Raw genomic sequence first — 22,156 nt, forward strand, 5'->3', positions numbered from 1 at the left:
TGTAGTAACCAAAAACGTGCAAAAAATATATATATATATATTTTAGGTTCTTCAAAGTAGCCTTCCTTTGCCTTGATGACAGCTTTTCACACTCTTGGCATTCTCTCAACCAGCTTCACCTGGAAAGCTTTTCCAACCGTCTTGAAGGAGTTCCCACATATGCTGAGCACTTATTGGCTGCTTTTTCTTCACTCTGCGGTCCAACTCATCCCAAACCATCCCAATTGGGTTTAGGTCAGGTGATTGTGGAGGCCAGGTCATCTGATGCAGCACTCCATCACTCTCCTTCTTGGTCAAATAGCCCTTACACAGCCTGGAGGTGTGTTGGGTTATTGTCCTGTTGAAAAACAAATGATTGTCCCACTATGCGCAAACAAGATGGGATGGCGTAACGCTGCAGAATGCTGTGGTAGCCATGCTGGTTAAGTGTGCATTGAATTTTAAATAAATCACAGACAGTTTCACCAGTAAAGCACACCCACATCATAACACCACCTCCTCCATGCTTCACGATGGGAACCACACATGCGGAGATCGTCCGTTCACCTACTCTGCTTCTCACAAAGACATGGCGGTTGGAACCAAAAATCTCAAATTTGGATTCACCAGACCAAAGGACAGATTTCCACCGGTCTAATGTCCATTGCTCGTGTTTCTTATACCAAGCAAGCCAATTATTATTGGTGTCCTTTAGTAGTGGTTTCTTTGCAGCAATTCGACCATGAAGGCCTGATTCACACAGTCTCCTTTGAACAGTTGATGTTGAGATGTGTCTGTTACTTGGACTCTGTGAAGCAGGTAACTCTAATGAACGTATCCTCTGCAGCAGAGGTAACTCTGGGTCTTCCTTTCCTCTGGCGGTCCTCATGAGAGCCAGTTAACTGTAATGAACTTATCCTCTGCAGCAGAGGTAACTCTGGGTCTTCCTTTCCTCTGGCGGTCCTCATGAGAGCCAGTTAACTGTAATGAACTTATCCTCTGCAGCAGAGGTAACTCTGGGTCTTCCTTTCCTCTGGCGGTCCTCATGAGTGCCAGTTTCATCATAACACTTGATGGTTTTTGCACTTGAAGAAACCTTAAAAGTTCTTGAAATTTTCCCCATTAACTGACCTTCATGTCTTATTAAAGTGATGATGTCGTTGTGATGTCACTGTCGTTGTGATGTCACTGTCGTTGTGATGTCACTGTCGTTGTGATGTCACTGTCGTTGTGATGTCACTGTCGTTGTGATGTCACTGTCGTTGCTCTTTGCTTATTTGAGCTGTTCTTGTCATTATATGGACTTGGTATTTTACCAAATAGAGCTATGTTCTGTATATCACCCTTACATTGTCGCAACACAACTGATTGCCTCAAATGCATTAAGAAGGAAAGAAATTCCACAAATTAACATTTTAACAAGGCACACCTGTTAATTGAAATGCATTCCAGGTGCCTTATGAAGCTGGTTGAGAGAATGCCAAGAGTGTGCAAAGCTGTCATCAAGGCAAAGGAAGGCTACTTTGAAGAATCTCAAATATGAAATATATTTTGATTTGTTTAACAGTTTTTTTTGGTTACTACATGATTCCATATGTGTTATTTCATAGTTGTGATGTCTTCACTATTATTCTACAATGTAGAAAATAGTAAAAATAAAGACAACCCTGAAATGAGTAGGTGTGTCCAAACTTTTGACTGGTATTGTGTATATATATATATATATATATATATATATGTGTGTATATACAGTGAGGTAAAGAAAGTATTTGATCCCCTGCTGATTTTGTACTTTTGCCCACTGACGAAGAAATGATCAGTCTATAATTTTAATGGTCGGTTTATTTGAACAGTGAGAGACAGAATAACAACAAAAAAATCCAGAATAACAACGTTATAAATTGATTTGTATTTTAATGGGGGAAATAAGTATTTGACCCCTCTGCAAAACATGACTTAGTACTTTGTGGCAAAACCCTTGTTGGCAATCACAGAGGTCAGACGGTTCTTGTAGTTGGCCACCAGGTTTTCACACATCTCAGGAGGGTTTTTGTCCCACTCCTCTTTGCAGATCTTCTCCAAGTCATTAAGGTTTCGAGGCTGACGTTTGGCAACTCGAACCTTCAGCTCCCTCCACGGATTTTCTCTGGGATTAAGGTCTGGTGACTGGCTAGGCCTTAATGTGCTTCTTCTTGAGCCACTCCTTTGTTGCCTTGGCCGTGTGTTTTGGGTCATTGTCATGCTGGAATAACCATCCACGACCCATTTTCAATGCCCTGGCTGAGGGAAGGAGGTTCTCACCCAATATTTGACGGTACATGGCCCCGTCCATCGTCCCTTTGATGCAGTGAAGTTGTCCTGTCCCCTTAACAGAAAAACACCCCCAAAGCATAATGTTTCCATCTCCATGTTTGAGGGTGGGGATGATATTCTTGGGGTCATAGGCAGCATTCCTCCCCCTCCAAACACGGCGAGTTGAGTTGATGCCAAAGAGCTCCATTTTGGTCTCATCTGACCACAATACTTTCACCCAGTTGTCCTCTGCCAATGAACATCTGAATGATTCAAACTTCAGACGGGCATGTATATGTGCTTTCTTGAGCAGGGGGACCTTGCGGGCGCTGGAGGATTTCAGTCCTTCACGGCGTAGTCTGTTACCAATTGTTTTCTTGGTGACTATGGTCCCAGCTGCCTTGAGGTCATTGACCAGATCCTCCCGTGTAGTTCTGGGCTGATTCCTCACCGTTCTCATGATCATTGCAACTCCACGAGGTGAGATCCTGCATGGGGCCCCAGGCCGAGGGAGATTGACAGTTCTTTTGTGTTTCTTCCATTTGCGAATAATCGCACCAACTGTTGTCACCTTCTCACCAAGCTGCTTGGCGATGGTCTTGTAGCCCATTCCAGCCTTGTGTAGGTCTACAATCTTGTCCCTGACATCCTTGGAGAGCTCTTTGGTCTTGGCCATGGTGGAGAGTTTGGAATCTGATTGATTGCTTCTGTGGACAGGTGTCTTTTATACAGGTAACAAACTGAGATTAGGAGCACTCCCTTTAAGAGTTACCTGTATAAAAGACACCTGGGAGCCAGAAATCTTTCTGATTGAAAAGGGGGTCAAATACATATTTCCCTCATTAAAATTCAAATCAATTTATAAAATCTTTGACATGCGTTTTTCACGGATTTCATGGAATTTTTGGCTCATTTTGTCTGTCATAGTTGAAGTGTACCTATGATGAAAATTACAGGCCTCTCTCATCTTTTTAAGTGGGAGAACTTGCACAATTTTTTTGCCCCACTGTATATGTGTATATGTAAATATATATAAATAGTTTATCAATGTATATATCTCTGTATAGCTCTTCCTGTGTATTTACTCTGTGTCTCTCTCTGTAGTTGCGTACAGAGAAAGCCAAGCTGTCCCAGCCTCCGGTCATTGAAACCAGTCCTTCTATCAATATGGCACCAGTTAGACCACGCAGGTCAGTGCCCCAGCATGTCTCTGTTACTGACCCATCTCTCTGACTGACCCGTTTCTGTGACTGACCCGTTTCTGTGACTGACCCGTTTCTGTGACTGACCCGTCTCTGTTACTGACCTGTCTCTGTTACTGACCCCTCTCTGTTACTGACCCGTCTCTGTTACTGACCCGTCTCTGTTACTGACCCATCTCTTACTGACTGACCCGTCTCTGTTACTGACCCGTCTCTTACTGACTGACCCGTCTCTGTTACTGACCCGTCTCTGTTACTGACCCGTCTCTTACTGACTGACCCGTCTCTGTTACTGACCCGTCTCTTACTGACTGACCCCTCTCTGTTACTGACCCCTCTCTGTTACTGACCCGTCTCTTACTGACTGACCCTTCTCTTACTGACTGACCCTTTTGTTACTGACTGACCCTTCTCTTATTGACTGACCCTTCTCTTATTGACTGACCCTTCTCTTATTGACTGACCCTTCTCTTATTGACTGACCCGTCTCTTATTGACTGACCCGTCTCTTACTGACTGACCCGTCTCTTACTGACTGACCCGTCTCTGTTACTGACCCCTTTCTGTTACTGACCCGTCTCTTACTGACTGACCCTTATGTTACTGACTGACCCGTCTCTTACTGACTGACCCTTCTGTTACTGACTGACCCTTCTCTTACTGACTGACCCGTCTCTTACTGACTGACCCTTCTGTTACTGACTGACCCTTCTTTTACTGACTGACCCGTCTGTTACTGACTGACCCTTCTCTTACTGACTGACCCTTCTCTTACTGACTGACCCTTCTCTTACTGACTGACCCTTCTGTTACTGACTGACCCTTCTCTTACTGACTGACCTGTCTCTTACTGACTGACCCTTTTGTTACTGACTGACCCGTCCCTTACTGACTGACCCGTCTCTTACTGACTGACCCGTCTATGTTACTGACCCCTCTCTGTTACTGACCCCTCTCTGTTACTGACCCGTCTCTGTTACTGACCCGTCTCTGTTACTGACCCGTCTCTGTTACTGACCCGTCTCTGTTACTGACCCGTCTCTGTTACTGACCCGTCTCTGTTACTGACCCGTCTCTGTTACTGACCCCTCTCTGTTACTGACCCGTCTCTTACTGACTGACCCGTCTCTTACTGACTGACCCGTCTCTGTTACTAACCCGTCTCTGTTACTGACCCGTCTCTGTTACTGACCCGTCTCTGTTACTGACCCGTCTCTTACTGACTGACCCTTCTGTTACTGACTGACCCGTCTCTTACTGACTGACCCTTCTGTTACTGACTGACCCTTCTCTTACTGACTGACCCGTCTCTTACTGACTGACCCTTCTGTTACTGACTGACCCTTCTGTTACTGACTGACCCTTCTTTTACTGACTGACCCTTCTGTTACTGACTGACCCTTCTGTTACTGACTGACCCTTCTCTTACTGACTGACCCTTCTCTTACTGACTGACCCTTCTCTTACTGACTGACCCTTCTGTTACTGACTGACCCTTCTGTTACTGACTGACCCTTCTCTTACTGACTGACCTGTCTCTTACTGACTGACCCGTCTCTTACTGACTGACCCGTCTCTTACTGACTGACCCGTCTCTGTTACTGACTGACCCGTCTCTGTTACTGACCCCTCTCTTTTAATGACCCGTCTCTGTTACTGACCCCTCTCTGTCACTGACCCCTCTCTGTCACTGACCCCTCTCTGTTACTGACCCGTCTCTTACTGACTGACCCTTCTGTTACTGACTGACCCTTCTCTTACTGACTGACGCGTCTCTTACTGACTGACCCGTCTCTTACTGATTGACCCGTCTCTGTTACTGACCCTTCTCTGTTACTGACCCTTCTCTGTTACTGACCCGTCTCTGTTACTGACCCATCTCTGTTACTGACCCTTCTCTTACTGACTGACCCTTCTGTTACTGACTGACCCGTCTCTTACTGACTGACCCTTCTGTTACTGACTGACCCTTCTCTTACTGACTGACCCTTCTGTTACTGACTGACCCTTCTCTTACTGACTGACCCTTCTCTTACTGACTGACCCTTCTCTTACTGACTGACCCTTCTCTTACTGACCGACCATTCTCTTACTGACTGACCCTTCTCTTACTGACTGACCCTTCTGTTACTGACTGACCCTTCTGTTACTGACTGACCCTTCTCTTACTGACTGACCTGTCTCTTACTGACTGACCCTTTTGTTACTGACTGACCCGTCTCTTGCTGACTGACCCGTCTCTTACTGACTGACCCGTCTCTGTTACTGACCCCTTTCTGTTACTGACCCCTCTCTTTTAATGACCCGTCTCTGTTACTGACCCGTCTCTGTTACTGACCCCTCTCTGTTACTGACCCTTCTGTTACTGACTGACCCTTCTCTTACTGACTGACCCGTCTCTTAATGACTGACCCGTCTCTTACTGACTGACCCGTCTCTTACTGACTGACCCGTCTCTGTTACTGACTGACCCGTCTCTGTTACTGACTGACCCGTCTCTGTGACTGACCGTCTCTTACTGACTGACCCGTCTCTGTTACTGACCCGTCTCTGTTACTAACCCGTCTCTTACTGACTGACCCTTCTGTTACTGACTGACCCGTCTCTTACTGACTGACCCTTCTGTTACTGACTGACCCTTCTGTTACTGACTGACCCGTCTCTTACTGACTGACCCTTCTGTTACTGACTGACCCGTCTCTGTTACTGACCCTTCTCTTACTGACTGACCCTTCTCTTACTGACTGACCCATCTCTTACTGACTGACCCGTCTCTTACTGACTGACCCGTCTCTGTTACTGACCCATTTCTGCTACTGATCCGTCTCTTACTGACTGACCCTTCTCTTACTGACTGACCCGTCTCTTACTAACTGACCCTTCTCTTACTGACTGACCCGTCTCTTACTGACTGACCCTTCTGTTACTGACTGACCCGTCTCTTACTGACTGACCCTTCTGTTACTGACTGACCCTTCATTTACTGACTGACCCTTCTCTTACTGACTGACCCTTCTCTTACTGACTGACCCTTCTCTTACTGACTGACCCTTCTCTTACTGACCCTTCTCTTACTGACTGACCCTTCTCTTACTGACTGACCCTTCTCTTACTGACTGACCCTTCTGTTACTGACTGACCTGTCTCTTACTGACTGACCCTTTTGTTACTGACTGACCCGTCTCTTACTGACTGACCCGTCTCTGTTACTGACCCCTCTCTATTACTGACCCCTCTCTTTTAATGACCCGTCTCTGTTACTGACCCGTCTCTGTTACTGACCCCTCTCTGTTACTGACCATTCTGTTACTGACTGACCCTTCTGTTACTGACTGACCCTTCTCTTACTGACTGACCCGTCTCTTACTGACTGACCCGTCTCTGTTACTGACCCGTCTCTGTTACTGACTGACCCGTCTCTGTTACTGACTGACCCGTCTCTGTGACTGACCGTCTCTTACTGACTGACCCGTCTCTGTTACTGACCCGTCTCTGTTACTAACCCGTCTCTTACTGACTGACCCTTCTGTTACTGACTGACCCGTCTCTTACTGACTGACCCTTCTGTTACTGACTGACCCGTCTCTGTTACTGACCCGTCTCTGTTACTAACCCGTCTCTTACTGACTGACCCGTCTCTTACTGACTGACCCGTCTCTTACTGACTGACCCGTCTCTGTTACTGACCCATTTCTGCTACTGATCCGTCTCTTACTGACTGACCCGTCTCTTACTGACTGACCCGTCTCTTACTGACTGACCCGTCTCTTATTGACTGACCCTTCTCTTACTGACTGACCCGTCTCTTACTGACTGACCCTTCTCTTACTGACTGACCCTTCTCTTACTGACTGACCCGTCTCTTACTGACTGACCCTTCTCTTACTGACTGACCCGTCTCTTACTGACTGACCCGTCTCTGTTACTGACCCGTCTCTGTTATTGACCCGTCTCTTACTGACCCTTCTGTTACTGACCCGTCTCTTACTGACTGACCCTTCTGTTACTGACCCGTCTCTTACTGACTGACCCTTCTGTTACTGACCCAGGAATCACTGATACTGAACAACACAGCATTAGGTAGCACACCTTTCTACCAACAGCATGATGTAACCTGAACCAGACATAATGTACTACATTACCATCCTAATGGCACAAATCACTGAATCAGTCCTTTGTGTTTTACTGGCCTGAATCACTGAATCAGTCCTTTGTGTTTTACTGGCCTGAATCACTGAATCAGTCCTTTGTGTTTTACTGGCCTGAATCACTGAAGCAGTCCTTTGTGTTTTACTGGCCTGAATCACTGAATCAGTCCTTTGTGTTTTACTGGCCTGAATCACTGAATCAGTCCTTTGTGTTTTACTGGCCTGAATCACTGAAGCAGTCCTTTGTGTTTTACTGGCCTGAATCACTGAATCAGTCCTTTGTGTTTTACTGGCCTGAATCACTGAATCAGTCCTTTGTGTTTTACTGGCCTGAATCACTGAATCAGTCCTTTGTGTTTTACTGGCCTGAATCACTGAATCAGTCCTTTGTGTTTTACTGGCCTGAATCACTGAATCAGTCCTTTGTGTTTTACTGTTTGTATTTCACCAGTGTCAGCTGCCTTGCAAGCTAGTCACTCCATCCTCACACTGCCAAAGGAGTGATATGGATGGAGGAGGAGAACCAACCTAGTCACGCCCTCCCCTAGTCCTCTAGTCACGCCTCTAGTCACGCCCTCCCCTAGTCCTCTAGTCACTCCATCCTCACACTGCCAAAGGAGTGATATGGATGGAGGAGGAGAACCAACCTAGTCACACCCTCTTCTAGTCACCCCCTCCTCTAGTCACGCCCCCCTCTAGTCCTCTAGTCACGCCCCCCTCTAGTCACGCCTCTAGTTACGCCCTCCTCTAGTCACTCCATCCTCACACTGCCACAGGAGTGATATGGATGGAGGAGGAGAACCCACCTAGTCACACCCTCTTCTAGTCACGCCCTCCCCTAGTCACCCCCTCCTCTAGTCACGCCCCCCTCTAGTCCTCTAGTCACGCCCCCCTCTAGTCCTCTAGTCACGCCCCCCCTCTAGTCCTCTAGTCACGCCCCCCTCTAGTCCTCTAGTCACGCCCCCCTCTAGTCCTCTAGTCACGCCCTCCTCTAGTCACGCCCTCCTCTAGTCAAGCCCTCCTCTAGTCACGCCCTCCTCTAGTCACGCCCTCCTCTAGTCACGCCCTCCTCTAGTCACACCCTCCTCTAGTCACACCCTCCTCTAGTCACTCCCTCCTCACACTGGGTTGGTTTTCCAGATGTTTGTTGCTATGGCGATGTATGTTTGGAAACCTACATCAAAGAGATATTTTCTAGATTGTTGTTGTTACACATCTGTTAAATGTTGGTCCAGTTTCCAGCGCAGATTCAGACACAGTCGACATCCTACTTTGTTTTTGCCCACACACACTCTGGTTTGCTGCACCCTGAGTGATCGCCCTCACTGATTCCCTCCTGCATGCCTACCTGTCATCCAATCCCCGCCCCCCTGCCCCTCCCCTGCAGGACCTCAATCTCTCGTATGAGCAGCAGAGAGAAGATCTGCCTCCACGAGAGAGAGAAGCACCCTCCCCCTGCCCTGACCAGCAGCCCAGCCGAAGAAGAAGAGGAGGAGGGAGGACAAGGCCAGCCTGGGACGCAGGGACCGGGCCAGCCTGGGACTCAGGGAATGGGCCAGCCTGGGACTCAGGGAACGGGCCATCCTGGGACTCAGGGACCGGGCCAGCCTGGGACGCAGGGACCGGGCCAGCCTGGGACTCAGGGACCGGGCCAGCCTGGGACTCAGGGACCGGGCCAGCCTGGGACTCAGGGACCGGGCCAGCCTGGGACGCAGGGGACACAGGGACAGCCTGGGACTCAGGGACCGGGCCAGCCTGGGACGCAGGGGACACAGGGACAGGGCAAGGCCTCCAGCAGCTCCAGTTCAGAAGAGGAGGACGACGAATCTGAGAGTGATGCTGAATCAGGTAAGAGACTGAGTTTACTTCCCAAGTGGCCCCCTATACCCTATATAGTGCACTACTTTTGACCAGGGCCCTGAGGGACACTCTGAAGATTTATAATACACATTTTGGGGGGGGGGGGATTCAGGAAATAAACTGAAATTCCAATTCTCGCTTATTATCTCCAACCATTTGAAGAAACGGCAGTTATTCTTTAATGGTTTTGGTTCCATACCCCAATACTTGGGGGTGGCAGGGTAGCCTAGTGGTTAGAGCGTTGGACTAGTAACCTGAAGGTTGCAAGTTCAAATCCCCGAGCTGACAAGGTACAAATCTGTCGTTCTGCCCCTGAACAGGCAGTTAACCCACTGTTCCCAGGCCGTCATTGAAAATAAGAATTTGTTCTTAACTGACTTGCCAAGTTAAATAAAGGTAACATTTTACAAAAAATGTTTGGGTACAGATCCTGTTGTTTTCATGGTCCCAGTCACATGGACTGACTGATCGGTTGTGTTGTTGTTGCAGAGAAAGCCAAAAACCGAGAGATCATCAACAACTTGAACAACAAATGCAACAGCTCCTCCACCCACGCTACCTCCACGGCAACCAGCACTTCAGGAGACCCTGCCAAAAAGGTACGACACAGATTTTCTATTGCAGTTTTGAACAACAACAAAATTCTCTTTAGGAGATTGTAGCTCCTCATAATGGAATCGACTAAGACAGGTTTTAAACAAGCTCAGATCAACAACCTCTCTCTGCTATTGAATTCTGCTTGACCTGTGAACTCCTGAGAAATTGCCTTTAATATTGCTCTGGGAAGGCTGTTGATTTGAGTCTATTTGATTCCTCGCAGAAAGTTAACTCTCTCTTTCTCTATGTTGTGTAAGTCGCAGGACCCAGGGAAGCCCCCAGCCCCCGAAGTGGCACCTAGCTCGGCCCCTGGCGCGGCCCCTGGCTCCTGGAGGACCTCTCTTCGTAAGGCAGGCAGCTCTGTGACCCTGGGTCCTTCAGGGGCCAACGACCCCAGCCAGGAGTCCACCCGTGGGGCCCCTGAGTCTGGCCTGGGCATAGGGATGACCCGCTCTGCCTCCAGCCCACGCCTCAGCTCCAACAACACCACCACAGACACCAAGGTAGAGAAATCATTGTTATTGATGTCATTGACTTTGTTTACATGTTAAAACTAGTTGTATATCCTTGATTCCTCACCTCTTCTGTCCTCGTTTCCTTCTCAAAACGCCCTCTGATGTATTTTGATAAGTAGGAGAGGAAAGAGGACATGGGGAATCAAGGAAAGACAACTGAGATTCACCAATAGGCTCAAAGAGTTCCCACTCAGCAACCTCCAGTACACTACTGTACTCTTAGACGTGACCAACTACATCACTACTGTACTCTTAGACGTGACCAACTACATCACTACTGTACTCTTAGACTGGACCAACTACATCACTACTGTACTCTTAGACGTGACCAACTACATCACTACTGTCCTCTTAGACTGGACCAACTACATCACTACTGTCCTCTTAGACGTGACCATCTACATCACTACTGTCCTCTTAGACGTGACCAACTACATCACTACTGTACTCTTAGACGTGACCAACTACATCACTACTGTACTCTTAGACGTGACCAACTACATCACTACTGTCCTCTTAGACTGGACCAACTACATCACTACTGTCCTCTTAGACTGGACCAAATACATCACTACTGTCCTCTTAGACTGGACCAACTACATCACTACTGTCCTCTTAGACTGGACCAACTACATCACTACTGTCCTCTTAGACTGGACCAACTACATCACTACTGTACTCTTAGACGTGACCAACTACATCACTACTGTACTCTTAGACGTGACCAACTACATCACTACTGTACTCTTAGACTGGACCAACTACATCACTACTGTACTCTTAGACGTGACCAACTACATCACTACTGTCCTCTTAGACTGGACCAACTACATCACTACTGTCCTCTTAGACGTGACCATCTACATCACTACTGTCCTCTTAGACGTGACCAACTACATCACTACTGTACTCTTAGACGTGACCAACTACATCACTACTGTACTCTTAGACGTGACCAACTACATCACTACTGTCCTCTTAGACTGGACCAACTACATCACTACTGTCCTCTTAGACTGGACCAACTACATCACTACTGTCCTCTTAGACTGGACCAACTACATCACTACTGTCCTCTTAGACTGGACCAACTACATCACTACTGCCCTCTTAGACGTGACCAACTACATCACTACTGTACTCTTAGACGTGACCAACTACATCACTACTGTACTCTTAGACGTGACCAACTACATCACTACTGTCCTCTTAGACTGGACCAACTACATCACTACTGTCCTCTTAAACTGGACCAACTACATCACTACTGTCCTCTTAGACTGGACCAACTACATCACTACTGTCCTCTTAGACTGGACCAACTACATCAGCACCTCTAATACACTACTGTCCTCTTAGACTGGACCAACTACATCACCACCTCTAATACACTACTGTCCTCTTAGACTGGACCATCTACATCACTACTGTCCTCTTAGACTGGACCAACTACATCACTACTGTCCTCTTAGACTGGACCAACTACATCACTACTGTCCTCTTAGACTTAACCAATTACATCACTACTGTCCTCTTAGACTGGACCAACTACATCACTACTGTCCTCTTAGACTGGACCAATTACATCACTACTGTCCTCTTAGACTGGACCAGCTACATCACTACTGTCCTCTTAGACTGGACCAACTACATCAGTACTCTCCTCTTAGACTTGACCAACTACATCAGCACCTCTAATACACTACTGTCCTCTTAGACTGGACCAACTACATCACTACTGTCCTCTTAGACTGGACCAACTACATCACTACTGTCCTCTTAGACTGGACCAGCTACATCACTACTGTCCTCTTAGACTGGACCAACTACATCACTACTGTCCGCTTAGACTTAACCAACTACATCACTACTCTCCTCTTAGACTTGACCAACTACATCACTACTGTCCTCTTAGACTGGACCAACTACATCACTACTGTCCTCTTAGACTGGACCAACTACATCACCACCTCTAATACACTACTGTCCTCTTAGACTTGACCAACTACATCACTACTGTCCTCTTAGACTGGACCAGCTACATCACTACTGTCCTCTTAGACTTAACCAACTACATCACTACTCTCCTCTTAGACTTGACCAACTACATCACTACTGTCCTCTTAGACTGGACCAACTACATCACTACTGTCCTCTTAGACTGGACCAACTACATCACCACCTCTAATACACTACTGTCCTCTTAGACTGGACCAACTACATCACTACTGTCCTCTTAGACTGGACCAGCTACATCACTACTGTCCTCTTAGACTTGACCAACTACATCACTACTGTCCTCTTAGACTGGACCAACTACATCACTACTGTCCTCTTAGACTTGACCAACTACATCACTACTGTCCTCTTAGACTGGACCAACTACATCACTACTGTCCTCTTAGACTGGACCAACTACATCACCACCTCTAATACACTACTGTCCTCTTAGACTGGACCAACTACATCACTACTGTCCTCTTAGACTGGACCAGCTACATCACTACTGTCCTCTTAGACTTGACCAACCACATCACTACTGTCCTCTTAGACTGGGCCAACTACATCACTACTGTCCTCTTAGACTGGACCAACTACATCACCACCTCTAATACACTACTGTCCTCTTAGACTGGACCAGCTACATCACTACTGTCCTCTTAGACTGGACCAGCTACATCAGCACCTCTAATACACTACTGTCCTCTTAGACTGGACCAGCTACATCAGCACCTCTAATACACTACTGTCCTCTTAGACTGGACCAGCTACATCACTACTGTCCTCTTAGACTGGACCAGCTACATCAGCACCTCTAATACACTACTGTCCTCTTAGACTGGACCAACTACATAGCCTTGTACTTTCAGGAACCCAGGACTGCCAGAGTGAACCCCAGTCCAACCAGACGTCTCTTCAGTATGCCAGACACCAACCCAGAGGGCACTAGCAGGTGGGCTCAGCTTGCCTCACATGATGCTGTCACGTACCACAGTATTGAGTAGCAGTGAAAGGCTGCTGAAAGATAAACCGGTTTTGAGCTTCACTGCTTCACCACCATTCTTCTCTCTCTCTCTCTCTCTCTCTCTCTCTCTCTCTCTCTCTCTCTCTCTCTCTCTCTCTCTCTCTCTCTGTCTCTGTCTCTGTCTCTGTCTCTGTCTCTCTCTGTCTCTCTGTCTCACAACCACCCTCTCCCTCACATCCCACCCTCCCCCGCCTCTCTCCCTCAGCTGGCTGAGTCGTAGCTCCTCTTACACCCGACGCCTCAATAGTACTGGAAGTGATCTTAGTAGCTCCACTCCCTCCTTGCCTCTCAGGTATGTCCTACAGCCTTGGCTCTACTCATTGGTGTGTTGTCCACTCTTAGGGCTTCTGGTTGGATGTGGTCTCTCCTCCATACACTCTTATTCTGTGTTCAATATTACACTGCTGGATGCATTATCTCTGAGTATATTGTCTCTGAGTATATTGTCTCTGATTATATTGTCTTTATTTAACCAGCTTGTCCCATTATTCGTCCTCGTCAGGCTTCCAAACTGATTCAACTGTGAAAAAGTAGTGGACCTCTGTTTACATGGGAGACCTTGCCATAGACACTGTTTATGTGGCTGTGGTAGAGAATATGCTGTAGATATTATGGTCAATAGGTCTGGTTGGTATTCCCAGCTCATCCTATGGACACAAACCGGATGACCCCACGGGGACAGGAAGTAGCTCCTCTGTTGGACTCAGTCGACTCAACATCCTGGTGGCCCAGAGGTGGGTGTGTCTGATAATGGCACGGTCCTTAATTCCTTTTCGAGCAAACGACACAGCAGCCCTGCCACTTGGTTTGCTGTAAAGCTTAGGTGTGGGGCTGGAGAAATGTAACCACTCTCAAAGTCATAGTTATGGATGCAAGGACTAAATATGTATTCCTCTCTATCTACCCTCTCTCTCTCCTCTCTACCCTCTCTCTCTCGCTCTCTCTCTCCTCTACTCCTGTCTGTCTCCTCTCTACCCTCTCTACCCATTCTCTCTCCACCCTTTCTCTCTCCTCTCTCCACCCTTTCTCTCTCCTCTCTACCCTCGCTCTCTCCTCTCTCTCCTCTGCCCTCTCTCTCTCCTCTCTACCCCCTGTCTGTCTCCTCTGCCCTCTCTGTCTCCTCTCAACCCCCTGTCTGTCTCCTCTGCCCTCTCTCTCTCCTCTCCCTGTCTGTCTCCTCTGCCCTCTCTGTCTCCTCTCAACCCCCTGTCTGTCTCCTCTGCCCTCTCTCTCTCCTCTCCCTGTCTGTCTCCTCTGCCCTCACTCTCTCTTCTCTCAACCCCCTGTCTGTCTCCTCTGCCCTCTCTCTCTCCTCCCCCTGTCTGTCTCCTCTGCCCTCTGTCTCCTCTCAACCCCCTGTCTGTCTCCTCTCTCTCCCCTCTCTCTCCCTCTATTTCAGACTGGCTCAGGAGCAGGCAGAGAAGAAGGAGAAGGAGCAGGGTTCTGTCACCACCACGACCGGTGTGGGCAGCGATCTGGAGACCAAGCAGAGGCGCAAGTGAGTCTTTCTCACCGTGACGGCAACGATGTTTCAGCGATGTTCCAACGTTTAGAGTTTACAGAGCCTATTTGTTTTCTAGATGTTTGAACTTTCACCTTTAAACACAGTGGTGTGCCGAGGGTGTGAGGCTGCAGTTGTAGTTGAGTGTTGTTGAATGTGATTAAATGTAGTTGAAGGTTATGTGCCAGAGTGGTGTCGTGGTCTACTAAGCGGACTCTGGATCATGCACAGCCTCCTGGGACAATGATCTGTGACCTTTCAATTCTGTCAATCCCCCTCTTACCTTTCTCCCCTCTTACCTTTCTCCCCTCTTACCTTTCTCCCCTCTCACCTTTCTCCCCTCTCACCTTTCTCCCATCTCACCTTTCTCCCCTCTCACCTTTCTCCCCTCTCACCTTTCTCCCCTCTGACCTTTCTCCCCTCTGACCTTTCTCCCCTCTTACCTTTTTCCCTCTCACCTTTCTCCCCTCTCACCTTTCTCCCCTCTTACCTTTCTCCCTCTTACCTTTCTCCCCTCTTACCTTTCTCCACTCTTACCTTTCTCCACTCTTACCTTTCTCCCCTCTTACCTTTCTCCCCTCTTACCTTTCTCCCCTCTTACCTTTCTCCCCTCTTACCTTTTTCCCTCTCACCTTTCTCCCCTCTCACCTTTCTCCCCTCTCACCTTTCTCCCCTCTTACCTTTCTCCCCTCTTACCTTTTTCCCTCTCACCTTTCTCCCCTCTTACCTTTCTCCCTTCTTACCTTTCTCCCCTCTTTACCGTTCTCCCCTCTTACCTTTTTCCCTCTCACCTTTCTCCCCTCTTACCTTTCTCCCCTCTTACCGTTCTCCCCTCTTACCGTTCTCCCCTCTTACCTTTCTCCCCTCTTACCTTTTTCCCTCTCACCTTTCTCCCCTCTTACCTTTCTCCCCTCTTACCTTTCTCCCCTCTTACCTTTTTCCCTCTCACCTTTCTCCCCTCTTACCTTTCTCCCCTCTTACCTTTCTCCCCTCTCACCTTTCTCCCCTCTTACCTTTCTCCCCTCTCACCTTTCTCCTTATCTTTGTCCTTGTTTTCTTTCCTACTGTCTATGTTATGTAGCTAAATATTAGTTAAATGTAGGCAACTGTTGTTAAATATAGTTCCATGTAGTTATATCATTTGTGTTCCCTGGTCCAAGTCCTACCTGACCCCAGTGCCTGATGTCTAAATGGTGCCTGATGTCTAAATGGTGCCTGATGTCTAAATGGTGCCTGATGTCTAAATCATTTTATGATAATGTTATGGGTAATAAATCATGTTTTGTGTTTCCCTGATCCAGGTCCTACTTGACCCCGGTACGTGATGAGGAGGCTGAGGCTCAGAGGAAGGCTCGCTCCAGACACGCCAGACAGTCACGGCGATCCACTCAGGTCAGATATATCCAGACAGCATTTCCCCCCTCCTCTTCGCCTTCTCTCCTTCATCTGATCTGAGGAACCAATGAGCTTCCTTTCACCATATTGTTTTCACCTGATAAGTCTTCTCCAATCAGTGAAGGAGAGAAGAGATTTCAAAGCAAATGAGATGGGAACGATCCAGTAGATTGGCAGGCATTGTGATTTGTCTGTCTGACAAGGACATGACTAAAACCTCCTGTCTGTTGTCCAATCAGGGGGTGACGCTCACAGACCTGAAGGAAGCTGAGAAGACAATGAAGACCGCACAGACGGACGAAGGGAGAGACAAGACAATGAAGACCGCACAGACAGACAAAGAGAGAGACAAGACAAGGAAAGAGGAGGAGGAGAAGGAAGAGGCCAATAAGAAGAAAGCAGAAGAGGGGGTGAGAGCAGTATTTAACCCCTACACCCTACACCCTACACACTACACCCTACACACTACACCCTACACACTACACCCTACACACTACACCCTAGAGCAGCTGTATTTAACCCCTACACACTACACACTACACCCTACACACTACACCCTAGAGCAGATGTATTTAACCCCTACACCCTACACCCTAGAGCAAATGTATTTAACCCCTACACACTACACCCTACACCCTACACCAGCTGTATTTAACCCCTACACCCTACACACTACACCAGCTGTATTTAACCCCTACACCCTACACACTACACCCTACACCCTACACCCTAGAGCAGATGTATTTAACCCCTACACCCTACACACTACACACTACACCCTACACACTACACCAGCTGTATTTAACCCCTACACCCTACACACTACACCAGCTGTATTTAACCCCTACACCCTACACACTACACCAGCTATATTTAACCCCTACACCCTACACACTACACCAGCTGTATTTAACCCCTACACCCTACACACTACACCAGCTGTATTTAACCCCTACACCCTACACCCTACACCAGCTGTATTTAACCCCTACACCCTACACAGCTGTATTTAACCCTACACACAGCTGTATTTAACCCCTACACCCTACACACTACACCAGCTATATTTAACCCCTACACCCTACACCAGCTATATTTAACCCCTACACACTACACACTACACCAGCTGTATTTAACCCCCTACACCCTACACACTACACCAGCTGTATTTAACCCCTACACCCTACACCAGCTGTATTTAACCCCTACACACTACACACTACACCAGCTGTATTTAACCCCTACACCAGCTGTATTTAACCCCTACACCCTACACACTACACCAGCTGTATTTAACCCCTACACCCTACACCCTACACCAGCTGTATTTAACCCCTACACCAGCTGTATTTAACCCCTACACCCTACACCAGCTGTATTTAACCCCTACACACTACACCAGCTGTATTTAACCCCTACACCCTACACACTACACCAGCTGTATTTAACCCCTACACACTACACCCTACACACTACACCAGCTGTATTTAACCCCTACACCCTACACCAGCTGTATTTAACCCCTACACCCTACACACTACACCCTACACCAGCTGTATTTAACCCCTACACCCTACACACTACACCCTACACCAGCTGTATTTAACCCCTACACCCTACACACTACACCAGCTGTATTTAACCCCTACACCCTACACACTACACCCTACACCAGCTGTATTTAACCCCTACACCCTACACACTACACCCTACACCAGCTGTATTTAACCCCTACACCCTACACCAGCTGTATTTAACCCCTACACCTACACCAGCTGTATTTAACCCCTACACCCTACACCCTACACCAGCTGTATTTAACCCCTACACACTACACACTACACCAGCTGTATTTAACCCCTACACCAGCTGTATTTAACCCCTACACCCTACACCCTACACCAGCTGTATTTAACCCCTACACACTACACACTACACCCTACACACTACACCCTAGAGCAGATGTATTTAACCCCTACACCCTACACCCTAGAGCAGATGTATTTAACCCCTACACACTAAATCAAATCAAATCAAATCAAATTTATTTATATAGCCCTTCGTACATCAGCTGATATCTCAAAGTGCTGTACAGAAACCCAGCCTAAAACCCCAAACAGCAAGCAATGCAGGTGGAGAAGCACGGTGGCTAGGAAAAACTCCCTAGAAAGGCCAATACCTAGGAAGAAACCTAGAGAGGAACCAGGCTATGTGGGGTGGCCAGTCCTCTTCTGGCTGTGCCGGGTGGAGATTATAACAGAACATGGTCAAGATGTTCAATGTTCATAAATGACCAGCATGGTCGAATAATAATAAGGCAGAACAGTTGAAACTAGAGCAGCAGCACAGTCAGGTGGAAGTTGAAACTGGAGCAGCAGCATGGCCAGGTAGACTGGGGACAGCAAGGAGTCATCATGTCAGGTAGTCCTGGGGCATGGTCCTAGGGCTCAGGTCAGTTGAAACTGGAACAGCAGCATGGCCAGGTGGACTGGGGACAGCAAGGAGTCATCATGTCAGGTAGTCCTGGGGCATGGTCCTAGGGCTCAGGTCCTCCGAGAGAGAGAAAGAAAGAGAGAAGGAGAGAATTAGAGAACGCACACTTAGATTCACACAGGACACCGAATAGGACAGGAGAAGTACTCCAGATATAACAAACTGACCCCAGCCCCCCGACACATAAACTACTGCAGCATAAATACTGGAGGCTGAGACAGGAGGGGTCAGGAGACACTGTGGCCCCATCCGAGGACACCCCCGGACAGGGCCAAACAGGAAGGATATAACCCCACCCACTTTGCCAAAGCACAGCCCCCACACCACTAGAGGGATATCTTCAACCACCAACTTCAACCACCACTACACCCTACACCCTACACCAGCTGTATTTAACCCCTACACCCTACACACTACACCAGCTATATTTAACCCCTACACCCTACACACTACACCCTACACCCTAGAGCAGATGTATTTAACCCCTACACCCTACACACTACACACTACACCCTACACACTACACCAGCTGTATTTAACCCCTACACACTACACCCTACACCAGCTGTATTTAACCCCTACACCCTACACACTACACCAGCTGTATTTAACCCCTACACCCTACACACTACACCAGCTATATTTAACCCCTACACCCTACACACTACACCAGCTGTATTTAACCCCTACACCCTACACCCTACACCAGCTGTATTTAACCCCTACACCCTACACCAGCTGTATTTAACCCCTACACCCTACACCAGCTGTATTTAACCCCTACACCCTACACACTACACCAGCTGTATTTAACCCCTACCACCCTACACCAGCTGTATTAACCCCTACACCCTACACACTACACCAGCTATATTTAACCCCTACACCCTACACCAGCTATATTTAACCCCTACACACTACACACTACACCAGCTGTATTTAACCCCTACACCCTACACACTACACCAGCTGTATTTAACCCCTACACCCTACACCAGCTGTATTTAACCCCTACACCCTACACCAGCTGTATTTAACCCCTACACCCTACACCCTACACAGCTGTATTTAACCCCTACACCCTACACCAGCTGTATTTAACCCCTACACACTACACACTACACCAGCTGTATTTAACCCCTACACCAGCTGTATTTAACCCCTACACCCTACACACTACACCAGCTGTATTTAACCCCTACACCCTACACCAGCTGTATTTAACCCCTACACCAGCTGTATTTAACCCCTACACCCTACACCAGCTGTATTTAACCCCTACACCCTACACACTACACCAGCTGTATTTAACCCGCTACACACTACACCCTACACACTACACCAGCTGTATTTAACCCCTACACCCTACACCAGCTGTATTTAACCCCTACACCCTACACACTACACCCTACACCAGCTGTATTTAACCCCTACACCCTACACACTACACCCTACACCCTACACCAGCTGTATTTAACCCCTACACCCTACACCAGCTGTATTTAACCCCTACACCCTACACCAGCTATATTTAACCACTACACACTACACCAGCTGTATTTAACCCCTACACACTACACACTACACCAGCTGTATTTAACCCCTACACCCTACACACTACACCAGCTGTATTTAACCCCCTACACACTACACCCTACACCAGCTATATTTAACCCCTACACACTACACACTACACCAGCTGTATTTAACCCCTACACCCTACACACTACACCAGCTGTATTTAACCCCTACACACTACACCCTACACCAGCTGTATTTAACCCCTACACACTACACACTACACCAGCTGTATTTAACCCCTACACACTACACACTACACCAGCTGTATTTAACCCCTACACACTACACCAGCTGTATTTAACCCCTACACACTACACCCTACACCCTAGAGCAGGTGTATTTAACCCCTACACACTACAACCTACACACTACACCAGCTGTATTTAACCCCTACACACTACACCATACACCAGCTGTATTTAACCCCTACACACTACACCCTAGAGCAGGTGTATTTAACCCCTACACACTACACCAGCTATATTTAACCCCTACACACTACACACTACACTAGCTATATTTAACCCCTACACACTACACCAGCTGTATTTAACCCCTACACACTACACCAGCTGTATTTAACCCCTACACCCTACACACTACACCAGCTGTATTTAACCCCTACACACTACACACTACACCAGCTGTATTTAACCCCTACACACTACACCAGATGTATTTAACCCCTACACCCTACACACTACACCAGCTGTATTTAACCCCTACACACTACACCAGCTGTATTTAACCCCTACACACTACACCAGCTGTATTTAACCCCTACACCCTACACCCTACACACTACACCAGCTGTATTTAACCCCTACACACTACACCAGCTGTATTTAACCCCTACACCCTACACACTACACACTACACCAGCTGTATTTTAACCCCTACACCCTACACACTACACCAGCTGTATTTAACCCTACACCCTACACACTACACCAGCTGTATTTAACCCCTACACCCTACACACTACACCAGCTGTATTTAACCCCTACACCCTACACCCTACACCAGCTGTATTTAACCCCTACACCCTACACACTACACCAGCTGTATTTAACCCCTACACCCTACACACTACACCAGCTGTATTTAACCCCTACACCCTACACCAGCTGTATTTAACCCCTACACCCTACACCAGCTGTATTTAACCCCTACACCCTACACACTACAACCAGCTGTATTTAACCCCTACACCCTACACACTACACTAGCTGTATTTAACCCCTACACACTACACACTACACCAGCTGTATTTAACCCCTACACCCTACACCCTACACCAGCTGTATTTAACCCCTACACACTACACCCTACACCAGCTGTATTTAACCCCTACACCCTAAACCCTACACCAGCTGTATTTAACCCCTACACCCTACACCAGCTGTATTTAACCCCTACACACTACAACCCTACACACTACACCAGCTGTATTTAACCCCTACACACTACACACTACACACTACACCAGCTGTATTTAACCCCTACACACTCACACTACACCAGCTGTATTTAAAACCCCTACACCCTACACACTACACACTACACCA

At 47.7% G+C, this 22,156-nt stretch overlaps 1 protein-coding gene across 9 annotated transcripts in view; it reads left to right on the plus strand.

Annotated features, from left to right (window-relative positions):
• The window catches only part of LOC109881399 (protein phosphatase 1 regulatory subunit 12A-like), a 74,270-nt gene that overhangs the window by 20,157 nt on the left and 31,957 nt on the right, over positions 1-22,156 (plus strand). For 4 of the 9 annotated variants that reach the window (XM_031832931.1, XM_031832929.1, XM_031832932.1 and 1 more), the window contains exons 7-16: positions 3,376-3,461; positions 9,009-9,469; positions 9,971-10,080; positions 10,336-10,581; positions 13,464-13,546; positions 13,824-13,910; positions 14,260-14,352; positions 15,018-15,116; positions 16,421-16,511; positions 16,754-16,924. In XM_031832931.1, the coding sequence (XP_031688791.1) occupies positions 3,376-3,461; positions 9,009-9,469; positions 9,971-10,080; positions 10,336-10,581; positions 13,464-13,546; positions 13,824-13,910; positions 14,260-14,352; positions 15,018-15,116; positions 16,421-16,511; positions 16,754-16,924 (1,527 nt within the window). The remainder of the gene's footprint in view (positions 1-3,375; positions 3,462-9,008; positions 9,470-9,970; positions 10,081-10,335; positions 10,582-13,463; positions 13,547-13,823; positions 13,911-14,259; positions 14,353-15,017; positions 15,117-16,420; positions 16,512-16,753; positions 16,925-22,156) is intronic. The other 5 variants (XM_031832928.1, XM_031832930.1, XM_031832934.1 and 2 more) reach the window with 5 other exon arrangements.

The sequence above is a fragment of the Oncorhynchus kisutch genome, linkage group LG10 (assembly GCF_002021735.2).
Source record: "Oncorhynchus kisutch isolate 150728-3 linkage group LG10, Okis_V2, whole genome shotgun sequence".
Classification (NCBI taxonomy): domain Eukaryota; kingdom Metazoa; phylum Chordata; class Actinopteri; order Salmoniformes; family Salmonidae; genus Oncorhynchus; species Oncorhynchus kisutch.